At 30.6% G+C, this 21399-nt stretch overlaps 1 protein-coding gene and 1 long non-coding RNA gene across 2 annotated transcripts in view; one reads left to right on the top strand and one right to left on the bottom strand.

Annotated features, from left to right (window-relative positions):
• The window catches only part of LOC108756594, a 135863-nt gene that overhangs the window by 6579 nt on the left and 107885 nt on the right, over nucleotides 1-21399 (bottom strand). The window contains exons 4-6 of the mRNA XM_018500508.1: nucleotides 18338-18508; nucleotides 6092-6236; nucleotides 2327-2578 (exon numbers count right to left, since the gene is read on the bottom strand). Coding sequence (XP_018356010.1) covers nucleotides 2327-2578; nucleotides 6092-6236; nucleotides 18338-18508 — 568 coding nt within the window. The remainder of the gene's footprint in view (nucleotides 1-2326; nucleotides 2579-6091; nucleotides 6237-18337; nucleotides 18509-21399) is intronic.
• Nucleotides 12625-21399, top strand: part of LOC108756595 — a 23274-nt gene continuing 14499 nt past the window's right edge. Inside the window, exons 1-2 of the long non-coding RNA XR_001939847.1 lie at nucleotides 12625-12978; nucleotides 13421-13460. This is a non-coding gene — a long non-coding RNA (uncharacterized LOC108756595). The remainder of the gene's footprint in view (nucleotides 12979-13420; nucleotides 13461-21399) is intronic.

Below are 21399 nucleotides of genomic sequence, written 5' to 3'. Positions count from 1 at the left end.
TTGCTTTAGTTAGTTCATTTTTAGCAAAAAATCATATTGTTATGTTAAATTATTCATTATATTCACCCGACATATGTAGCTTTGATTTTCCGATATGACTATTTTCAAAATTCAAAACATCGATGAAAGGATGTCGCCATAATAAAAACAATTTCCAGTATTCAAACAACGTGACGAGCATTTTCAACAGCATCACAAAAATAATTTTTAAAAGTCATTCTACGATTTGATTGAACGTTCAAATCGCTCTCAGCCAGAAAAGATTGACCGATCAACGTCGAATCAATGCTGATTCACCGTCGATTGATGTCGACCGATCAATCATTTCTGGCTTGGCTGTGTTACTTCTAAAAGAATGTATTTTGAATAAAATCAAATAGTTCAAATTTTACGAACATGCCCACTGACTTAGCTATTGACTGCATACTGAAAAAAATGGGATATGATTTCCAATAATAGTTCCATCTCACAAAAATTTCTTGCGATACATCTAGTATTAAATTCAATTTATTTTAAATTTAAGTATCTTTTATAAACAGATTTTTGGTACGCCTACGGGCTCTTCGCTATCTCCCATTGTGACGAACCTGGTTTTAGAAGATTTGGAATTGAGAGCATTGGATCTAATACTGATACATTTGCCCTTCTATCTACGATATGTTGACATTTTTTTGTCTACGCCGCTTGACTCTTTTAACGAAATACTAAGAATTTTCAATTCGTTACACGAGCGATTATAGTTCACAATGAAAGTTGGTGAGAATAATAGTTTAAATTTTCTTGACGTTAGATATTTGAATTTTTATTCTTACCACTCTTTATCACATAAAAGAGGAGTGGTTTATGGCATTATGGACACAATAATTCTCTTTGATCCATCCTTCCGCAGAAAAATTTCTTAGCCATTAATCTTCTCATTGATAATTGTTATTCTTTAACCTTCATATTCTCGACGATTAAGTATAGACCTAAATAACTGTTTTTTTTTTAAAGAAAGCGTTTAAACAACAAATTAAACAAGGAACATATTATTAAAGAAAAACGGTTTACGTTAAAGAACAGAAACTCAGAGAAATTTTCATCTATTACAAGGAAATGTAATATTAAGACTGGTTTTCCAATTCCTAATACATTAAAAAGTTTCTTCAAAACTGGAAGAAACTCAATGGATATTTATGTCTCATAGCGGTGTTGTATATTTTCTTGTTAAGATTGTGACGCCACGTATGTTGGCCAAACTAAACGACAGCTAAAAACATTGAAGAGCATAATAATCATCATTTTGACTGGAAAAGAGTTCAGATTCTGAATAACGAGAAACATTACAATAAAAAGACTAACTTCTGAGACGATCCATACCTTAAACAAAAAAAAAAAGGATTAAATAAGCAAAATGACACCGAATTTCTTTCAGAAGTCTATTTCTATTAGAGACGTATTATTCCGGCAATTGAATCAGACAATATTTTTCTCTTTCCTAATTGGATCACCTCTTCTTTGATTTTATTTTGTTTTGTCTTGTGCCATTTCTTTATGTCCGACTGTGTCCAACAATCTGTTCAACGTCTAATTGTTCTTCCTGTCGATCTAGCAATTTTTCACACTTCTAAGGTAAGAACAATGGGTTTCAGTATTTTTCCATTCATTAATCTATCGCTTATCTTAACTTACAGTCCATATCACCATAAAAGTAAAAGAATTTTATTGTACTTGTCATGGATCATCACTCCGAATTCGATACTTGTACGAAGAATCACGACAATTTTATTGTTATCTAACTACGCTTAACTGACGAATGAAGATAAGATCGTTATATATGAATTTGTAAGTCACTTAATCACTGAAGATAATTCTGTGAGAACCGAAACGTTTGGAAGTTTGTATGTAATGTAAAGTTTGAACAATATAATCCGTTTTACACCGACATCGTGCTAGGCTTATTGCCTTATATAGATATTCTATTTGAAATTAATTCATTGAGATTTGGTTAAAATTAAATAATTTACCCAGAATTTAGTAGTTTCTTTTATTTAAAAAAATTAGACATTTCTAGACGAATTGTGTAACTGTCAAGAACTTTCTTTGGCATAAACGACACAATAGTCGACACTTTGTTTACCTTGTGTTTTTGCTCTTAGCAATATTATATTTGCGTGCCAAAAGTTCATCAGAATATATTGACAATAAAGGGACTTCTTACTAACAACTACAACTGTATATGCGAATGCATATCCACGTGCATGTGCAAACTATGATTGCTGTGCAAACTAGAATTTGCTAAGTTTTGCTCTTATCGTAGATCCAGCATCCTTTAGCACTCTCTTACCGACAAACCAGGGATTTCTGCGATTGTTCTCAACGGTCAAGTTGAGGAAATACTCTTCGAAACCCTTAACGGGATTCGCCTGAGGTTGGACCGATAGAGTGCCCTCGACTTCCGGCTCGTTACCGTTACTCACTAATCCTCTTGCACTCCAGCCGTCGCTTCCAATCCAAGAAAAAACCCCGGTCGCTTTACGACGCCTGACCGCCCTCATGACCCCGGCGACTTCTTGATCGGAACCAAAGATAATGCAACCTACGACAGTACAAGTTGAGAGGCGTCTGTAAAGTTGCGCACGACACAGCGCTTTTTCACGCTTATATATCACGATAAAAGAATCTTCACCATTCCGATTTTATTTTATCACCTACCAGCATTGCAAAAATTCGTTTTCACCAAATGAGAAGGGTTCCAGCTTTCATTGAAAAAGTGTCGATGAAACGTTTTACTTTATGTCACGATCGGTGATTCCCGTGGGAATCGAGATTATACAGGCAGAAATCGATGAAGGTACGTAAAAGGGAGCATAAGGTTGATCTTACAAAGTCGAGAATGGTTTGGTTATATAAAAGGGTCTGCGAGGAAATTCTACATAAAATAGATGTTTATCGCAAGATACTTTTTCCTTCGGAGTATAGGAGATACGAAGAGTATAGTAGATCTCAAACAATAAAATATATTCTTTGCCGACGTCGTATATGCCTTTCTTAGATAAAATTGGGTACTTTAAATTTGAATTGCTGTGAATCAAAGAGATGAAAATATCCTTTTGAGAAAAATTTTATAGATATTTATCTTCTCTCTACAATCATACATTTTAATAACTAACAGGATCGTTGAGAAGAATGTACTTAAAAAATACTTACTTACTAAATTCATTTTATTTGTTAGTCATAATGAAAATAATTGAGCGTGAAAAATTGTGCATATTATTCTATTAAAAAGTGTAATTACTTCCGTTACCGTAATAAACATTGTATACTCAGTTTGCTGCTTATGGAATTTTCCGGTTTCTGTACATTTTCCTTTCTCTCTCTTTCTCTCTCTCTCTCTCTCTCTCTCTCTCTCTCTCGTTCAATATATCTCTCTTGACCTAATATCTTGTACAGAGAAAGAAGTATTCTTGAACAAGTATATTAACGAACCGTTTAATCTCTCTCTCTCTCTCTCTCTCTCTCTCTCTCTCTCTCTCTCTCTCAATTTTAGCTCTTTAAAAAATATTTCCTCTCTCTTGAGAAGCGAATTATTTATAAAAAATGTTGGCTGAAAGTTTGTCCAAGTATAAAATATTCTAAAAGTCATCGCCTCTGGAGGGATCTCGAGGTTCAGGACTATGTTGAATAGATTACATAGATGAAATATTTAAGACTACAAAGAAAGCACACATTACTCATCAGACAAAGTCGCAAAATTCTTATATTCTTGAAACAAGATTACCGTTCTAACTTGAATAAAGAATTATTATTATACTTCTTTTTTATGTCCCTATATACGGATATGTAAAAAGAATTATGTGACAACAGTATAATTTTTATACGCTTTACAATCGTTTTCACTTTCTTCCATTTCTTATTTTGCTTTAGCGGGATGATTATCCGCTCATTTCTCTGTAATCTCACGTTTAATTTTTCTTCTAAAGTGTACAGTTATATGTATATATATATATATATATATATATATATATATATATATATATATATATATAGATATATATAGATATATTGATAGATTCTGATATTTCATTATCGACATGTATAAATATACGGTTCGATTTTATTTATCTTACTTCTCATGTGTAACATAAGATAATATTTAAATAAGCTCATTACAAAACTGATATCGTAATTTGATCGTAATCTGATCGCAATTTTCTCTTCATGTGTTATTTTACTTTATCGAAAATCTATACTAATATCGTAATTGAGGTAGCACGTTCCGTCAGGTGAAATGAAATACAAATATTAATGTCATCTTTTCTGGCTTTGAAGACGACATTATTTAACATAAAATACATATTATACTAAAAGAGATAATTTAATTTTTCCCACGTGCATTCCACGTGCAAATAGTTTGTCCTTTCGTGAATAGATCGATCGAAGACACGTGCGTATACAAATATTCAATTAAAACTGTAATGTATCCGTGTTTAACTTGCGAAGAAAGCCGAGGATTTAATGTTCGCTCATCTCACTTGGAAGATTCGAAGTAGAAGTGGAGGAGGTAGGCGAGTTCTGGAGATTTTCAACAAGTTTCGAATTGAATCTGACACAGTACACTGTCTGGAATGAGTCGCGTTTCCATTTCGATAATGAGTCCATTTTGTCAATCTGAAGCGGATCGAATAAAATCGAAGTCTTTGTTACAGTCACCATCGATACGATACTGTTTCGTAATTGTATCTTTCCCGCGTTCGAAAATTCGTTTGCGTTTTAAGATAATTTACTTCCACTAGAAGAGTGGTGATCGTGTGAATGGACAGACTATTGAAATGAGAATGCGACAATAATTTAAATATAAATCCTTTTTAATGACATTTATTCCATCCAAGAGCGGATTATCGAAGAAACGTCGGCTAAGATTTCACGGCTTATTCACAAAGTTGGTATATATCAGATTTATAATTTAAGAGAAAAAAGAGTGAGAGAGGATGAGAGGAAATTTATCGTATATGTTGGATTAACACTTCTAAGAGCGTCAAAAATTGTTACATGTGATAATATAGAGGAAAGTCACCAATACCGACATACCACTTTGTTTTTAGATAATATTTCTTAAACAAAAGGTAAAACTAAAACTTTAAAAATATAAGTACAAATTAGAAAGTGTCTTCTGTCAAATAGCATAAAAGTTTTTATAATACTGTTTACAATTTTGCAATAATTAATTTTTTCGTAACATAAGCAAAATTGAGCGTCTGACAAAATGGGCTCCAAAACTGACAGAATAGGCAGTAATGTTAGGTATTCCTTTTTTTTCTTTTACAGGAATTATCTGTATAAAGTACCTACAAAGTGAATGTATATAAGATTTTCCAGAATCTTTCCACTTCGTTATAAAACATTTTTATTGAATTATATGCATATTTACTTTATGCTGTTCTGCAAGATGCAAATATGTAACGCGATAATTTTTTGAGAGTTTTTCTGTATATGCACAATTGCTTTCAGCTCCAATAGAGCTATTTAACACTATAAAGCAACATTATAAAGATTAAGTTAACTCATGGTCTGTTTTACAGATAGGTGTAGCGATTTACGCTACATCCCAATTTTTAATTTAAAATCGTATTATAAAAAAACTATAAAAAAGAATTATAAATAAAACTGATTTAGGAAACTACAAGCATTTAAAACAATTAAATTAAAATAATATTATCAATAATATATAAGTCACTATTATTTAAACTACGCAATTTGCAAAAAAAAAAATAAGAATTTTATTTTCTCATTCGTAGAATTTGTTTTTAGCTGATTTGATATAGAAAAACAAACAAATATACGAATTATGAGTTTGTACTTCTTTAATTAGCTAAACAGATCATGATTTTATTAGTATCAATAAAGTGCAATAGTTAGTTTATAAGAAATAAAGGGGTGTCGCTTTAGAAGACCTATGTCAATATCAGTGATTTTCCTTTAAATAATAATAAATAGTAATTGTACATTGTTTTATTAATAATAAGAAAAATAATGAAAAAGAAACGTTTTTTGCTTTTTACACTTTGCTTTATAAGTAAAATTCGTTCGGTTTATTAAATCTTTATTTTACCTCTCGCTCGTGGTTTTGTCAGCAACTTTGAAACTATTTCATCGTAGGCAACCTCCTCGGCGACTCCGGAGTCCTTCACCAACTTTTCTTTGACGGCGATACATATGTTATATTTCCCTAGTAGTTCCTCGAGTTCCTCGAAAGCCTGCAACACAGAGAGATAGAAAGGGATGCATTTTCTCGAAGACATTTCTAACAATGCATCGTATCTAATGCGGGCTCATTCGTGGCCTTCATCGAGCATTGCACGTAGTGCTTTGAGGTCTTTTAGAGGAAAGATGGGCGTAGCAAAGAATGAATAGAAGAGCGAGAACGAAATGCACCTTAATGGAAAAATATAAACTTAAATGGAACACCTAAAGTAAAAAAAACTTTTTTTACTAGATTGTATAAAGAAATCATGATTTAAATAACAGAGCTCGCTGCATTAAATCTTAAAGATATTATGAACACGAATTACTACAAAAGTTAAATTGTTTCTGTCTCATGTTCGGAAACAGCGTTTTTGTAGTAAAAGTTTTCATCACAAAAAATCAGATTTTGAAATAATGTATTTTAAATAATATAATATTAAAATATTTAAAAAAAAACGAATTTTATATCAACTTTTTATATTTTACTTTTTATACTTTACATTAAAAATGGACATATAAACATGTCCATTATTACACTTGAGCAACGATTACTGCGCGGACTCCTACTTTTCCTTACATTTTAGTCTTTATATTTTAAATAATATTTACCAAAATTAAACTTCAGACATTAGACGTTAATCGATATTTTAATATGAAAATATTAGTCACGATCTTTTTATACTATCTGTAGAAATATTTGTCTTTTGATAGATACATAATAATAGAACGTCACTTCTGACTGACAAATGGTGAGATTTAGTCAAATTTACATCATTGAGATTGTTTCACTTTATTGATTATGAAATGAATTACGCAATTGAAATTCCGTGGTGAGATTCAATGGTGAGGTGGAAAAACTCTGTTACTTTGTCAAACAAATGGATATTCGTAATAAAAATCTCTATTTGTTCCGTGCTTTTGGCTTTCGACCGCTCGTTGAAAAATGTTCTCTTCGTGCTACGAAATCATATGTATGTATGTATGTATGTATGTGTTCTCGTATCGATCCGTTCCTCCTAGACCGGTCCTGTGTGTGCACATTTTTCGTATGCGATTCGTATGTCGCGCAGAGATCGCTGATTTCCAATCCCATCGCGAATGGTATTATCGATTGGTCGTATCATACAGAAAAACGTAGTTACGTACGAATATGGTTTTCCTCTTTTCCCGTATTTTTAACTATTCCCTAAGGTTTCACATAATAATAAATTTTGCAATAATAAAATTCCATGTTTTCCATGCACCGCAAGTGATTTAACTCTATTACTATAAAATAATTTTAGCAATTGGGCAGTTGGATTTAATTGCTCAATTGTTAAAACCACATTTGACTGTTTTTTCATTGCCATTAACGTTTTTAATATCTTGTAACAAATGTAACAAAAGGTATGCATTTGAACTGAGTATTGATAGCATACATTATTCTTCGGTCAATATGCAGATTATTGTTCCACGAGTTCAATAAATTAGCAATTGAATACCTAGCTAGAGGGTGGTTTCAAATTCCTATGTAGGTACATATTATATATTCAAAGCGCGATTCTTCCTTTATTATTATAAGACGATGTTGTGTGCTATAATGATCCTTGTTTCGACTCCTGAACGAAAATTGAATTTGGTATCTATATATAAATGCGATATCTTCAATATTAGATCTGTAATTAGTGATATGAAATAAAGGACATTCGAATCTTTATTAAACATTTATTTATGATCTGTATTATTATCTGTATTATTAGTATAACATTGTGAGAGAATATTTCGTATTATGTAAGAGAATTTGAAATTATTTATGTTGAGAAATCTTTATTCGTAAACAGTTTTGTCTCTGTCACATTTACTTAATGAATTTCACAGCAGGATTTTCTTGCCTTTAAAATAACATAAATAAAAAGTAGTAAGAAATAACGTGATAAGCGAGAAATATAGTTGATTTTTAAAATACGCAAGAATTTAAATATTTTACATTATATGTGAAGGATTTATGTACGTTATATATGTAGGATATATTCCATAATTTTAGAGCAAAGGAAGAAATCATGGAAAAGTAAGTGCGATATCTCGAGGGGATAGAGGAGGAAAGTTTAGGGACAGGCTAGGTTTTTCAAAGTTCTTAAATATTTATCAGGTTAAAAGATCTTTTGAAGCTTTCCCGTAGCTATCTTTATTTTTTATACACATTTACGGTTATTAAGTTTCATGGATTTTGCATGTTATGTATTTTGTCACTTTTTGCAAAGCTTCGTGAATAGCATGAATGTGAACAAAGTGATTAAAAAATCATATTTTCCGTGGAAAAAATCCGTAATACTTTTCTCGTTATTTAAAAAAAGTGTATAAAGTTCATCATTCAGATAAGCAAGTATTTTGGAAATAAATACTTTCTGTAATTAAATGTTTTATAGATATCACATATCGAGGTTTTATTTTCTCTGTTACCTTTATTTCAATTTATTAACGATAAATGCTGTATTTTATTGTTCGCGAGCGAATGTATTTCCGAACTAATTTACGATTACTTTAATGCGCAAAAATATCGTGGAATCGTTTTTGGCTCTTTAGCTTCCACGAAGCCACACGTCCGGCACTCAAGTAACTTCCATCTAATCTCTTAGTCTCCGGCATGCCGATAATGTGGACCACGCAAGATCGTTATGTAGTCCGCGTATTTCGCAAGGAATCTAATTATTGGTATGAACGTAATGCTTCGTTTTTCCCTCGTCTCTCGCTCGGAAAGCAGAATATTGTGGTGTAAATTCTATCAAGTGCATGTGACTTGACACGTACGGAGCGACGTATATGATAGGCAGTAATGAAATTCTGATCGGTTGGGTAACAGGGGTGGTCTTTTCTTTTGATCGTGTCGCCAGCTATTGCGGCCTTACGAGAGGTAATAGATCGAAATACTATTTCTCTGTACCATCAAAATGTGGCTGCGTGTTAACTGCGCCGTTCATACGTGTCGCCTATGTATGCTCGCGAAATATTAATTTAATGTGGGCACATCCATCATTGAATTTTGTTCGCAAATGCGATGATTGTGTGATTAATGCTATGGCCACGCGAATTTGACGTCTAGAATTGTCAGCTGTAACAATATATGATTGCATTCTTGAATAATTTTTCTTGCGTATTTTAAAACGGAATTTCTTTTTTCACCTGTACTCAGTTAATCCATTGTAATTTGTCCTCAATTAAAATATTAATTAAAATAATCGATATTATCTAATAATTGGAAATTGAGAAAATATTGTGCGGATAACTAGATACGAAGGACGAGATTTATAGTTTAAATCACGTCACGTATCTGTACGCATTATATGCGCATATTCACGTATGTATATGTACGCTTATATACAACAAAATCAATTTTTTGCTCATAAATATTAAAGTTTCGCATCAAATTATTAGATCCGTCTTGCTTTTTTTACGTGATACGTAATTCTAGCACAATCACATATCCGCGTAATAATTGTAATATTATAAGCGTTATAAATGTTTATGATCAATTATATTACAGCATATTAATTGTAATTATTTATTTTATATTTTTCACAATATTAAATCTTTAAATGAGGATTGAAATTTATCTTCATTTTATGTATTTTTCTTTCAAATTTATATCCTAAGATAGATAAAGTTCCGTGATTTTAATAAATAAAGAAACTAAATCGTTTTATCTTTTATCACATTTAATTTAATTTCTGTGACTTACTAAAAAATACTATATAAAAAAAAAATTTTAATTGATTAAAGTCGCATAATTTCATTTTTTTTCGGCATGTAAAGTTTGGTAAAAGGCCAAAGATAATAGACTAATTTACATAAATGCAATATTAATCAATACAAACTAAATTTTATTCATAAAATAGATGCTAGATTTTAATACAGTTCGTGATAACAGCTCGTTTATCAACATAATTCGAAATGCAAGGAACAGAATATATTCGGAATATATTGTATATGGTGCGAGACTAAATATATATGTATATTGGAATTCAAGCAGTACAAAAGAAATCTCTCATTACGATGAAAGGTATTCATAATGAAATTACACACATAATGATTTATAACGCTAATTTCCTATCGTTTTAATTCAATTGTATTTTAAGCGACTAAATCGCGCGGAATATCTGTGTCATTCATCACGCTTACTGGATATGATTCGTTAATCACGAGAAAATTAATCAATCGCGCGAGATAATCGCTAAATGAGATAGGAAGAGCGATCGTTATATGTCTTGAGATGAAACGCGACAAGCGGAATGATTTATCCGCTTGCTTCAACGTTGGTACGCGAATTGTGAACTGGCAACTTAGGTAAACAAATGTTCGGTTGGGCGTTTGTTTTCGTGACGATGCAACATCGAGATGCATATAGCGCGCTAGTTTACACAAAGTCGCCGCATTACCATTTACATGTCGATCAAAGGGTTCCACTTGATACTTGCGATGTTCATAAAATTATTTTATCTTTGTTATTTATCTTCGTTTATTATTGTTATATAAATGTTAAACAAAGACAAATAGTGCTCGCAGGCATCATAGTGGCTGTCAAACGGAACGCACCCCGAGTATAAGTTGTGGTACAGATCAGCACACAGATCGCTTCTAGAGCCCTAGAAAACAGAGATGCGACATTAAGCCAATTAGGCTGGGTTACTGCTATTTTTTTTCAAAGAATACTATTATTGGCGTAATATCTCATTACCATATGCTACATTAGCCTATGCGTGTGAACACAATGTGAAAAAAAGACGTCGTGATCACATATTGGCTGTCTAAATCATGTGTTTTAGACAGCTAATCAGACCTATCCTCTCAATGTCACATTTCTATTTTCTAGGACTCTAATCACTTCGTATGTCGCATAGTGTGTCCTATTATTTCTCGAAAAGCAATCACGTATGTGTTGCCTGATACATTTAGCGATTAATCATCTCGTTTGATTAATTTGCGCGATTAATGAATCGCTAATGTGTCGAATGAATGATATCCTTTTCCATTACGATGGATATTTTGCAGAATTTGAAATGCTCTTTGAATCAGGAAAACTACGAATGAGCGTTAGAAGCCATAGTCTCATTACGTACATGGGCGATAATGATTTCTTTAACTGTGCTTGAATTCGAATCGATCGTTCACGCTATTATGCATTCTGTCGATCAACCGTAATTTGCTCACTTTCGGAATTCAGCGCAGAGTAATGCACAAATTGCTGATCGAGTAGAGCGATTCAAATAACGGAAGGCCGTGATATTTTACGTTCATTTAATATTATACATACATGTGTGGAATTCATATATATATATATATATATACGGAAGTATATCGCATGTAATAATATTGAACTTTGATTATATTCTCTCGGATGATCAGTCACACATTTCTCAACCGTCAACTCAATTGATTCGCATCAAAGCAATTACATTGTAACGCTGCTACAATGTTGCTAGAATATTTCAAAATGTTTCTTGCTTACTGGGACGTTTTATTGCTTTTTGATATAACATAACTTCAAAGGATGAGGAGACTCTAAATCGAGTAAAGCCTATTCTACAATTGCGTAAGCGTACAGTTGTAAGTGGTTGTAGTTGTAAGAATTGATCATTCATAGTCGAATATTCTTCTCGTATTCGACAATGATTGGTCAATTCTTACAACTACAACCATTTACAACTACGTTTACGTAATTATAGAATGGGCTTAATACCGTGAGATATATGTGCTTAATTAGTGAATACGATCGTTATTTACGTTATTAACTTCTTATCTAATCGCATATTTGAGAAAAAATTTAATGTGTTCGTAAATTATGGTGATTTGTTAATGTATATCTAAAATTTACTTAATCAAAATCGCGTAAACAATCAGTAAAGCCATATAACGAGCATTAATTTTGAATATTATATTCCATGAATGTTTTTCATAACTCATTTAACTCATACATTCCTTCATGTCGTTTAAATTCTAATATGCAAAAATAATTTTGTATTGCTATTTAACATGTGGGAAGTGGCACACATTTAGTCTGCACAAAAGTGCAGATAGAGTTCTCCCGGCGATAATAGCTCTGTTCTTTTTAGCTGAATTTCTTCGATGTGAAGAGAAAAGAAAGATGAGCCATGCAAGAACTCTCTCTCTCTCTCTCTCTCTCTCTCTCTCTCTCTGTAGCTAAAACAACACAGATCTAATTGCTTCCGACGAGTGAAGTTAGCTGCGCGATTTATGAATTCTCCGCCATGTTAGATTCAATCGTTGCATGACGTTTTGCTCTGGTCTGGCCGTAAGTATTGACTTTCCAAAATCCATTCCAAATCTGTTGGAAGCAAGAGCTAATAACTAAAGAAGAAGTTGCGTGATGTTGCGTCTACTTACGAGATCTCATCCAGTGAGAAATTATCTATAATGGAATCGACATCGAATCGAAATTCGACGTCGAAAGCGTCAAATCAATATCGAATCGACGTCGATTCGATATCGATTTCATTGTCATTTCTCACTGGGCATGGCGTCGTCGGTGTCATGTGGATCGTAATGTTCATACAGATTGTGTTATTTTTCCGTCGCCGTATAATACAGTTCGCGTCGCATCGTAAGATTAATATCGGGAGTGCCGTGCAAAGTATCGCGATCATAACTGCTAATATTTTCGCGAGTGAACGTCGCAGTAAGTGAACGTCACGAAGAAGCGACAATGGAAGGCGCAAAAGGAACCTGGGAGACATCGGGCGACGGCGGAGCAACCGTGGGGTGAGTAATTGTTATTCATTTATTATACGCAGATTTCGCCACTTTTTCAGGCACGTCTTGATTCGCCCATTACGTGATATCCATTACTCGACCGTATAATACGATACTGGAGATTTAACACCGACGCAATTCTTCGCCAACTTCGATAGCCAACATTGCAAGCATACGAAAAGAGATATTATGCTGCGAACGTCGCGTCTCACTTATTGTACGGTCGGAATATCGTTCACAATTTTTCACGGATTAATTATGCGAACGAGTTAATGGAAATATGCGGTAGCTAGCAACGATCGTCGGTCGCGAATATTTCTTCATTTTTGCATTAGCATTTGCAAATCAGATACCTGTTAAAAAGACGATTAAAAAATTTAACGGATGCAGTAATTACTTTTTGAAGTATTGATTATTTTGAACACTGCTTTAAAGTATTTATACTTTACAGATCGACGCAGTACTACAACTCCGCTGCTACGCATTGATTGGTGAGTTTTTATTTTAATTTTGAAGCAATGGATTTGCAAAAATTATGTTACAAATGTAAATAAAATGTGTGCATGAAAAATGAGAATAAAAATAGAGAATATAAAAAAAATCACGAAGAATCTCTTCCTAATTATTATCAATCATTAACTAACGAAATTAATAATTAAATTTTTATTTAAATTGATAATAAATATATCTAATATTTTATATCATTTAATATTAAGAAATATCTGAATGTATTATTTATTTAGGAAAAAATTTTTTAAACAAGTAAAATTGTTACTTTATTTGATGTCTTTTTTATTTAAAAATCTTGAGAACTCTTGACCGTTTCGACTTTCTTTGAAGTCTTCTTCAGCAATATTCTTATTCTATATTTGATTTCGCGATCGGTCAAGATAGAGTCACTCACTTTTTGCCAAAACTGTGAGTGTCTCTACCCAACCTGTGAGTGACTCTACTCAACCTATGAGTGACTCTACCGTGACTGATCACGAAATCAAGTATAGGATAACATAATACTAAAGAAGACTTCAAAGAGAGTCGAAATATTCAAGAGTTTTCATGATTTTTAAATAAAGAAGACATCAAATGAAGTAACAATTCTGTACATCAAATGGAGTAACAATTTTACTTGTTTAAAAAAAATTTTTGCGCACTCCCTTCCGCGCTGACTCTTATTGTTAATAGCTTAGATTATTTTTATTTTTGTTATTTTAAAAAGAGAGTCCTTAATAAACACATTTATTTCCTTATATTATTTATTATAATTATTACAAAAGAATTACAAAATTCAAGTGTCAAAAACAGAAATATTGCAAATAAACGTATCTTATAATTTATTGCTATTATTTTTAACATTTTCTTTTCAACTTATTCAACTATGATAAAAATATAAGAAAGAATTAAAACAAAAAAATAAATATATTTCTCGATGGATTTTCGCGTTAGTTTTTTAGACTGCAGACAAATGTCAAGACAGAATCTGTTACAGTAATAATGAAGAATGATACATACATGTATGTTTTATGTATAATGTGTACACATGGGAAAATATATTTTGCAGTAACGTATCGTAGCGAAGACATTTATGCATTTTTCATGACGTGAATGCAACTGATTGAGGATGGCGTTTCCTCGCTTTTATGTTAAAACCGTAGGATCGTCAATTATCGTTTCTTCATTTAATAAAAGCATGACTTTGATATATTTCTCAATTACGCATTTATTAAGCGTGTTAGCTTTCAAATCGAAAATGAATAAAACACTAGGCATCCTACGAGTCTATTTAAATTAATTCGACATTTATCGTTATTATATGTATAGTCACAAACGTTTTCTTTTTTAATTATATTTTTCTGTAAATGTACATTTAAATCCTTTATTATAAACGACTTTCTCTTTCCTTTCTGTTATTTTTGTTCCAACTTTTATCACATAATTTACGTGTTTTTTTCCTCACATAGGATAATTTATCAGAAATCAGCATAACGCTAATAATTACTAAAAATAGAAACGTTTATTTGATATAATTAAATCTGGCTTTTGAAATATTTTCTTTACAGCGTTGCAAATTGTTTATATTACGCAATTTCCATGAAAGCATATTATTATAGAAAACATATTTGTGCTATCTATCTTTACATTATCAAGGAAAACAATTCGATGCAAAAAGCTAATCGGTAGGTACTAATTTCTAGTGAGAATCAGGATGTCAAATTATTACATCCGCCGTATTTATGATATTCAATATCCTGCAATCGATGATTATAAATTACTCTTGTTTTATATGCTGCATAAAGTTATACGAGAGAGTTACATGAATATCACTATCGCAGTAGTTGAGTACGTAATGAGGAACATGATAGTTGCAAGTACACTGAGAGAAAAATATACTAATTGTAAATATTAACAAATATTTGTTTGAATAAGTAGCGGAATATTTACTAAATAAGAATATATATTTATTTGGTACAAGAAATCATTAATTTGATTTAACTACAATTTTTTTTATTTAATAAATATTTATTCACTATAAGTAAATATTAAGTTAGTAGTATTTAAAAAAATATTTATTAATATTTAGTACGTTTTTCTAGTGTAGCAATTAATAAGATAACGATTCTATTATATTCAGAATACAGCAATATTTGAAGTATAATATTGATGTTTTTAAGTAATATTTAGCAAAGCATACAATATATATCTTTTTTGTAAGAAATTATTTTATCGGTAATACATATAAATCTGTTTAATTTAGAATATTTAGGAGAAAATTTTCAATAAACATTCCATCGTAATTAAACTCTCTGTAAATTCACATTGCTCGTGAAATTCATGTGAAATTCATTTGCTAGACGAGATCAAACAACTCGGTAAAATAGACTTGCCACAAACTTAAAATAATCTTAATTGGGAGCAAGTAAGCGTGTCACTGAAATATACGTGAAATATAAATATAAAATTTTTATGTTAGCAATTTAGAAAGAAGTTAGCAATTTAGAATGGAGGGAAAACGAGAAAAAAAAATAGAGAGTCAGAGAGAGAGAGAGAGAGAAATTTGCAGTGTAAGACCAGAATATTACCCTTGCTAGAGAGAAATATTTAACGAGACTCACGATTTCTCCTGAGTTATTTAATTGTCGCATACACTGAGCAAACGAAAGGTACCATAATTTTCATGCAATGCTAAATATTCGCAGGATTGCAGATGAGAGATGGGCGTCGAAAGGGGAGTTGAAATTATTTACGCGCCATTGTGAATTATTATAATGGACCGCGACAGGGAATAAAATTCCAATTTACTTTCCATTTATTTTCGTTCTTACACGTTTAGTTTCTACGAATATTACGATTTATCGATTTATTTATTTGTCAAACTTTAGTTGCATTAAGGCTTATTTTATAAAATAAAATCATTTTTAAGTGACGTAGCTCGTGTATTATGTACAACATAAAATTAATTTTACATCGCTGTGCAGTGTATGTGTTATTAGTATCTAATTTTATCAAGAAATTCAAAATTGCGACAGCTATTTGAAATGCAAAATATTAAAATTAGAAATTAGTTTCTATTGTCGACAGCATCTCTATAAAAGATAAGAACACAATTTTGATACGATATATTGAAAGAGTGATATTAGCAAAATTATAGACATGTTAATGATTATTTAGTTTTAAACAAGAAACAGTATGCTTCTTTAAATATTATTTAATAGATAATAAGTACTTATGTTTTTTAAATATTTTAATTAATTTCTGTGTAATTTTTTAAAAAATTAGATCATTATAATATAAAACGTGTATTAGTTTTATTTGTTATTTTTTAAAGTTCTATTATTTATCTGCAGTGATATGAATTTATCAGAAAAGTCGTTGCAATTTTATATTAATTCATTTAACATTTATACAGTACTGTATTTTTATATACAAATATTTGATTTAGCTTGAAAGCTTTGCGAATGGCATTTTATATAATAATATTAGAGTAAAATATTATATTTGAGCAAAAATATTTTCAATGTGAAGATTTATGTACATATTTAAATATATATTTATAGTTTTCAGACTTAACCATAATTACAATATTATATTTTAGTTGTAATAAAAAATATTTTCTTTTTATTTCATTTTAAACAAATTTTCACAAAAAAAAATTATGCAACAAAAATTATATATATCTTTCTTTTTTTCTATGTATTGTGTATATATAGGTATATGTATACATATTATAGATAATCTGAAAAGCAAAATCGAATAATAATAAATAGAAAATAGACGGGGTGTTCGAAAAAATTTTCAGCATTTATATGATAGATAGTACACACCATACTGAGTAAAAAAACTTTAGTAAATACCATAGGTCGAAAATTCAACTATTTCTAAGATATATCTAAATAATTTCATATGTTAGTCTCTAAATTTGAATCTGTGGATAGTCACTAATTACCCATTGGTATACTTGGTACTGATAATCAGTGAAGTTCAACTAAAAAAGAAGAATGTTTGAGCATTATATAATTAAAATATTAATATTTGCACATTAATTTCAATTTCCCAATACCATATTCATTGAATTTAAGCACTAAAACAAGGTTAGTTAGAGCACATAATAAAGATTAGCTAGATTAGGGATCTTACATTTAATATATATTTTCAATTTCTACATACATTTTATAATGAAAAATTTTATCGGGTGTCAGTAAATTGACATCATAATTGACATCAGTCATTACAATTAGATGGGCATTATGAGAAATTACCTCATTGGGCCCGTAATTCTCCCAAATAGGCTGTCAGTGCTATTTATTTCAATTTTTCTCTTTTCACGTCGTATGCAACACATAGAAGAGATAAGAAGTTATACGATACTAACATACAAAATTATTTATATCTCAGAAATGAGTTTCCACTCTATGTTTACTAAGGCTTTTTTATTCAGTACGGTGTCTATTATAAAAATACTAAATGTTTTTTTTACACCCTGTATAAAAGTAGACAGTACGACACTTGTAGAAAAAGTATTATGCTGATAATTTATTACAATTCTATGAACATTTCTCATTAGTTTTAGCAGAAGTTTATACTTTATAATTATTTTTAAACAGAGTTCTGGCTGCAAAATTTTCCAATTTTTATTTTTAAACACAAAAAATACGGTACTCTTTCTTTATTGTTATAAGAAATTGAAAATATAGTTTATTAATTTCGCGTGAATCTAGCCATATTACTTCCTCTAAAATACAAGAAAAAGATAGATATTTCCACTTTTAGTTACAGATTTTTTTTTAACATCCTATATATAGCTTTGTGCATTCTCTAAAAAATATATTATATTATAAATCTAAAACCAGATATATTATAATTAAATATTTACCTTTACACCATAGTTACTCTCCTCGTAAATGATGGAAACATAGCTCCAACCCATCGTCAATACAATATCGACCATCGCTTTGACTTGATAGTGATCGCTAGGTATAGTACGGCTGAAATATTCGAAACGTTGCTTATTGGAAAGCTCTGGGCTCGTTGAGAAAAAAGAGACCTGTAACATAATAGCCAATTTTCCATCTTAAATTATTTTCAAATATGAGGGAGTTGTGATAAATTTTATAACATTGTGTATTCTTAACAATTGTACTATGATTTTGTAACAAGGGGATAAAAGTATTTGTGCAGTGTGTTTGTATAAAATATTTTTATTTGTATAAAATGCAGTGAAATGCATAATGTAGATAAATTACGTTGTTTACGTTTAACTCCATCATCATTTCTTTGCTCTGTCTCTTGAGATTAAATTTATATCCGAGAGTTGTTTTGCTTAAATTCTTAGATCTCTAAAATCGCAGATAAATAGTTTTTTATATTAAATCAACAAAAAGCCAAATAAATTTAACTTTACTATTTTTTAAATAACTACATTCTCTCGCTTTTTTATTTAAACTTTAAATCGAAATTTGTTTTGTACATTTGCGTTTATATTGTTAAATAAAAAGCATTTAAGTAAACTTGTACATAATTATTAAGATAATGTAGAAGGCAAAAGTGTATTTTCAATCTTTTATATAATAAATAAGTAAGAATTACAAACTTTATAAATATAAAAGTATGAAAGTTTTAAAGTTTTTCACAAAAAGAAAATTTTAAAAGTTTTCTTTTTGTGAACTATTATAGATTTTTGTGACATTAAAAGATACTATGTCAATACATCGAAGTATCCATCATATTCATAATGATATGACACAATAACAATCATAAAAAACTCATATGTAACTTCTATCATTCATGTTCTATCATTCACGTAGATTCCTATATCTTATTTGAAATGTCTGAACTATTAAAAAATTTCTTTCCTTTTTTATTTGTTTCTAATCTTAAAAGTGAAGAACGATATTGGATTTTTCATTACTTTGCGTACGATATTATAGAATACGGATATTTGCATTAGTACTGGATAATTCCGTTCGTGATTGCAAACGAGTAGTTGTGCTTAATTAAAAGCGAAGTAAACACTTGGATCCTGAAAATAGTTGTCGTTTTCGCTAGCCTCGAATTTTCCGGTTCTACTGCCAGACCGAGAGAGTGAAAACATGTAATGTTTAGAGAGTCACATGTAAACTTGTATTTTTTTGAGAAAGAAAAGTAAAGTTTATTATTTTAAAGTTTATCGATTATTCGTATCGTTTGATGCTCTTTAAAGTACATTATACAATCAGAGCGGGGATTAAGATTTTAGTGTTACGCAGTGATACAGATTTATTAAAAATATCTCAGCAACCTAAATATTAAAATGCTGAGGAAAATATAGCAAAACTCGAGAGATATGAGTAATTAAACAGTTGTTATGAAACTTTAAAGATTCAAGAATTTAATAACGTAAAGATTTAAAGATTAAGGTCACAAACTCTACAGGCGGCTACAAATAAAAGAATTCAGAAATCAAAGTTTCGTAGAATCACATATTTAAAGAACAAAGTTTAAGGAGTCCACAAAAAAATATAGATTTTAATAAATAATAAAATCAAATACTTGACAGTTTGACATAATATATACAATTCATATCTAATATACGTATACATATAACGATTTATTCACGAGTATGAATATAATATAACTTCCAGAGACAGAATATTCAGAAAATGATGACAGTTCTACATAAAGGATCGTTTATCTAAGTCATGCGTTTCATCATAACTTCATAATAAGTTTCATCATCAGTTTGTCGTTTATCTATGGACCAAGTTCTCCCTCTTTTCCTACAATGTTCTTTGTTCACCATTTATGACACTTATCGAAGAATAGGCGATTTTGAGTTAGCCGCATGGCAACGCGGATAATTAATCATCTTTTCGAGGAAAGCGGACGTAAGGCGACGCCTTCGCAAAATCAACTTGCCGGTTGATTATACAACTCATGTTACGCCTTGGAGAACTTTGACGAAGATATATTTCATTATTGTTCTTGTGATTATTAACGTGGCTTTTCGGTTTGCTATGCAAGCTGAATTTTTGCACTGCGAGTTTTTATATTTCGTTAAAAGACAAATATCGATTGACCCAAAACAGGATAATATTTAATTCTAGTAAGTAAGAAACATTTTAGAATACATATATTTAAATAACATTTGTAGCAACGTTGTAACATTGCTACAATGTTTTTGAAATGTTCCAAAATGTTTCTTGCTTACTGGGATTTTTTTATTATAACATTTATTGTAATTTTGTTGTTATTTCTAAGCTATTTTTCTGTTATCGTAGATTTTTACGTTTTATATTTGTGATACTCGCGGTTTAGTTCGATTGCTCTCGATGATGGTTCGATTTGTCTTAGCAAGTAACGAGATTTCAAAATGTTCGATCTGTACAAGCAACGTCGATGCGTAAGCATCAGATGAGTTTATGTAGTGAGAAACGAGGCGGCGTTATCTCACACCACGAAGGTACCAGAGCTACTTTTCTCCGCAACAATGCGCGTCCTATCATACATCGCGGGTATTGCACAACATGGAGAATATATTTATCATGGTTTTGTCAGATTTAGAGTGGCTACTATATATCCACTATAGTAACTTGCTCGTCCAACCGTACACCATGCATCGAAGAATCATACAAAACTTCAACTCGGTCCACTTGATTGGCTTGCTTTATTGATTATGCAGTATCTGTATTTTTCTTTATCTTCAACACTAAAATGAACATATTTATAAATTAAATGTATATATAAAATACAGGTGGATAGAAATCACAGATTTCGGTATTAATTATTCGCGCGAGGTTTTCATGATTTTTTTCTTCCTTTTTATTTTTTTACTAACGGCGCTAAAAGTCTATAAAAATCAATAATATTTGAGGAAATATGACAGAAATATTTATTTATTTTTTTTTTGCTAAAATATAAGGAAAGAAATAGTAAATAATTTGATATATACATACATAC

Source organism: Trachymyrmex septentrionalis, unplaced genomic scaffold, assembly GCF_001594115.1.
Source record: "Trachymyrmex septentrionalis isolate Tsep2-gDNA-1 unplaced genomic scaffold, Tsep1.0 scaffold129, whole genome shotgun sequence".
NCBI lineage: Eukaryota > Metazoa > Arthropoda > Insecta > Hymenoptera > Formicidae > Trachymyrmex > Trachymyrmex septentrionalis.
The sequence above is the reverse complement of the archived record's forward strand: the minus strand, read 5'-3'. Positions and strand labels throughout refer to the sequence as shown.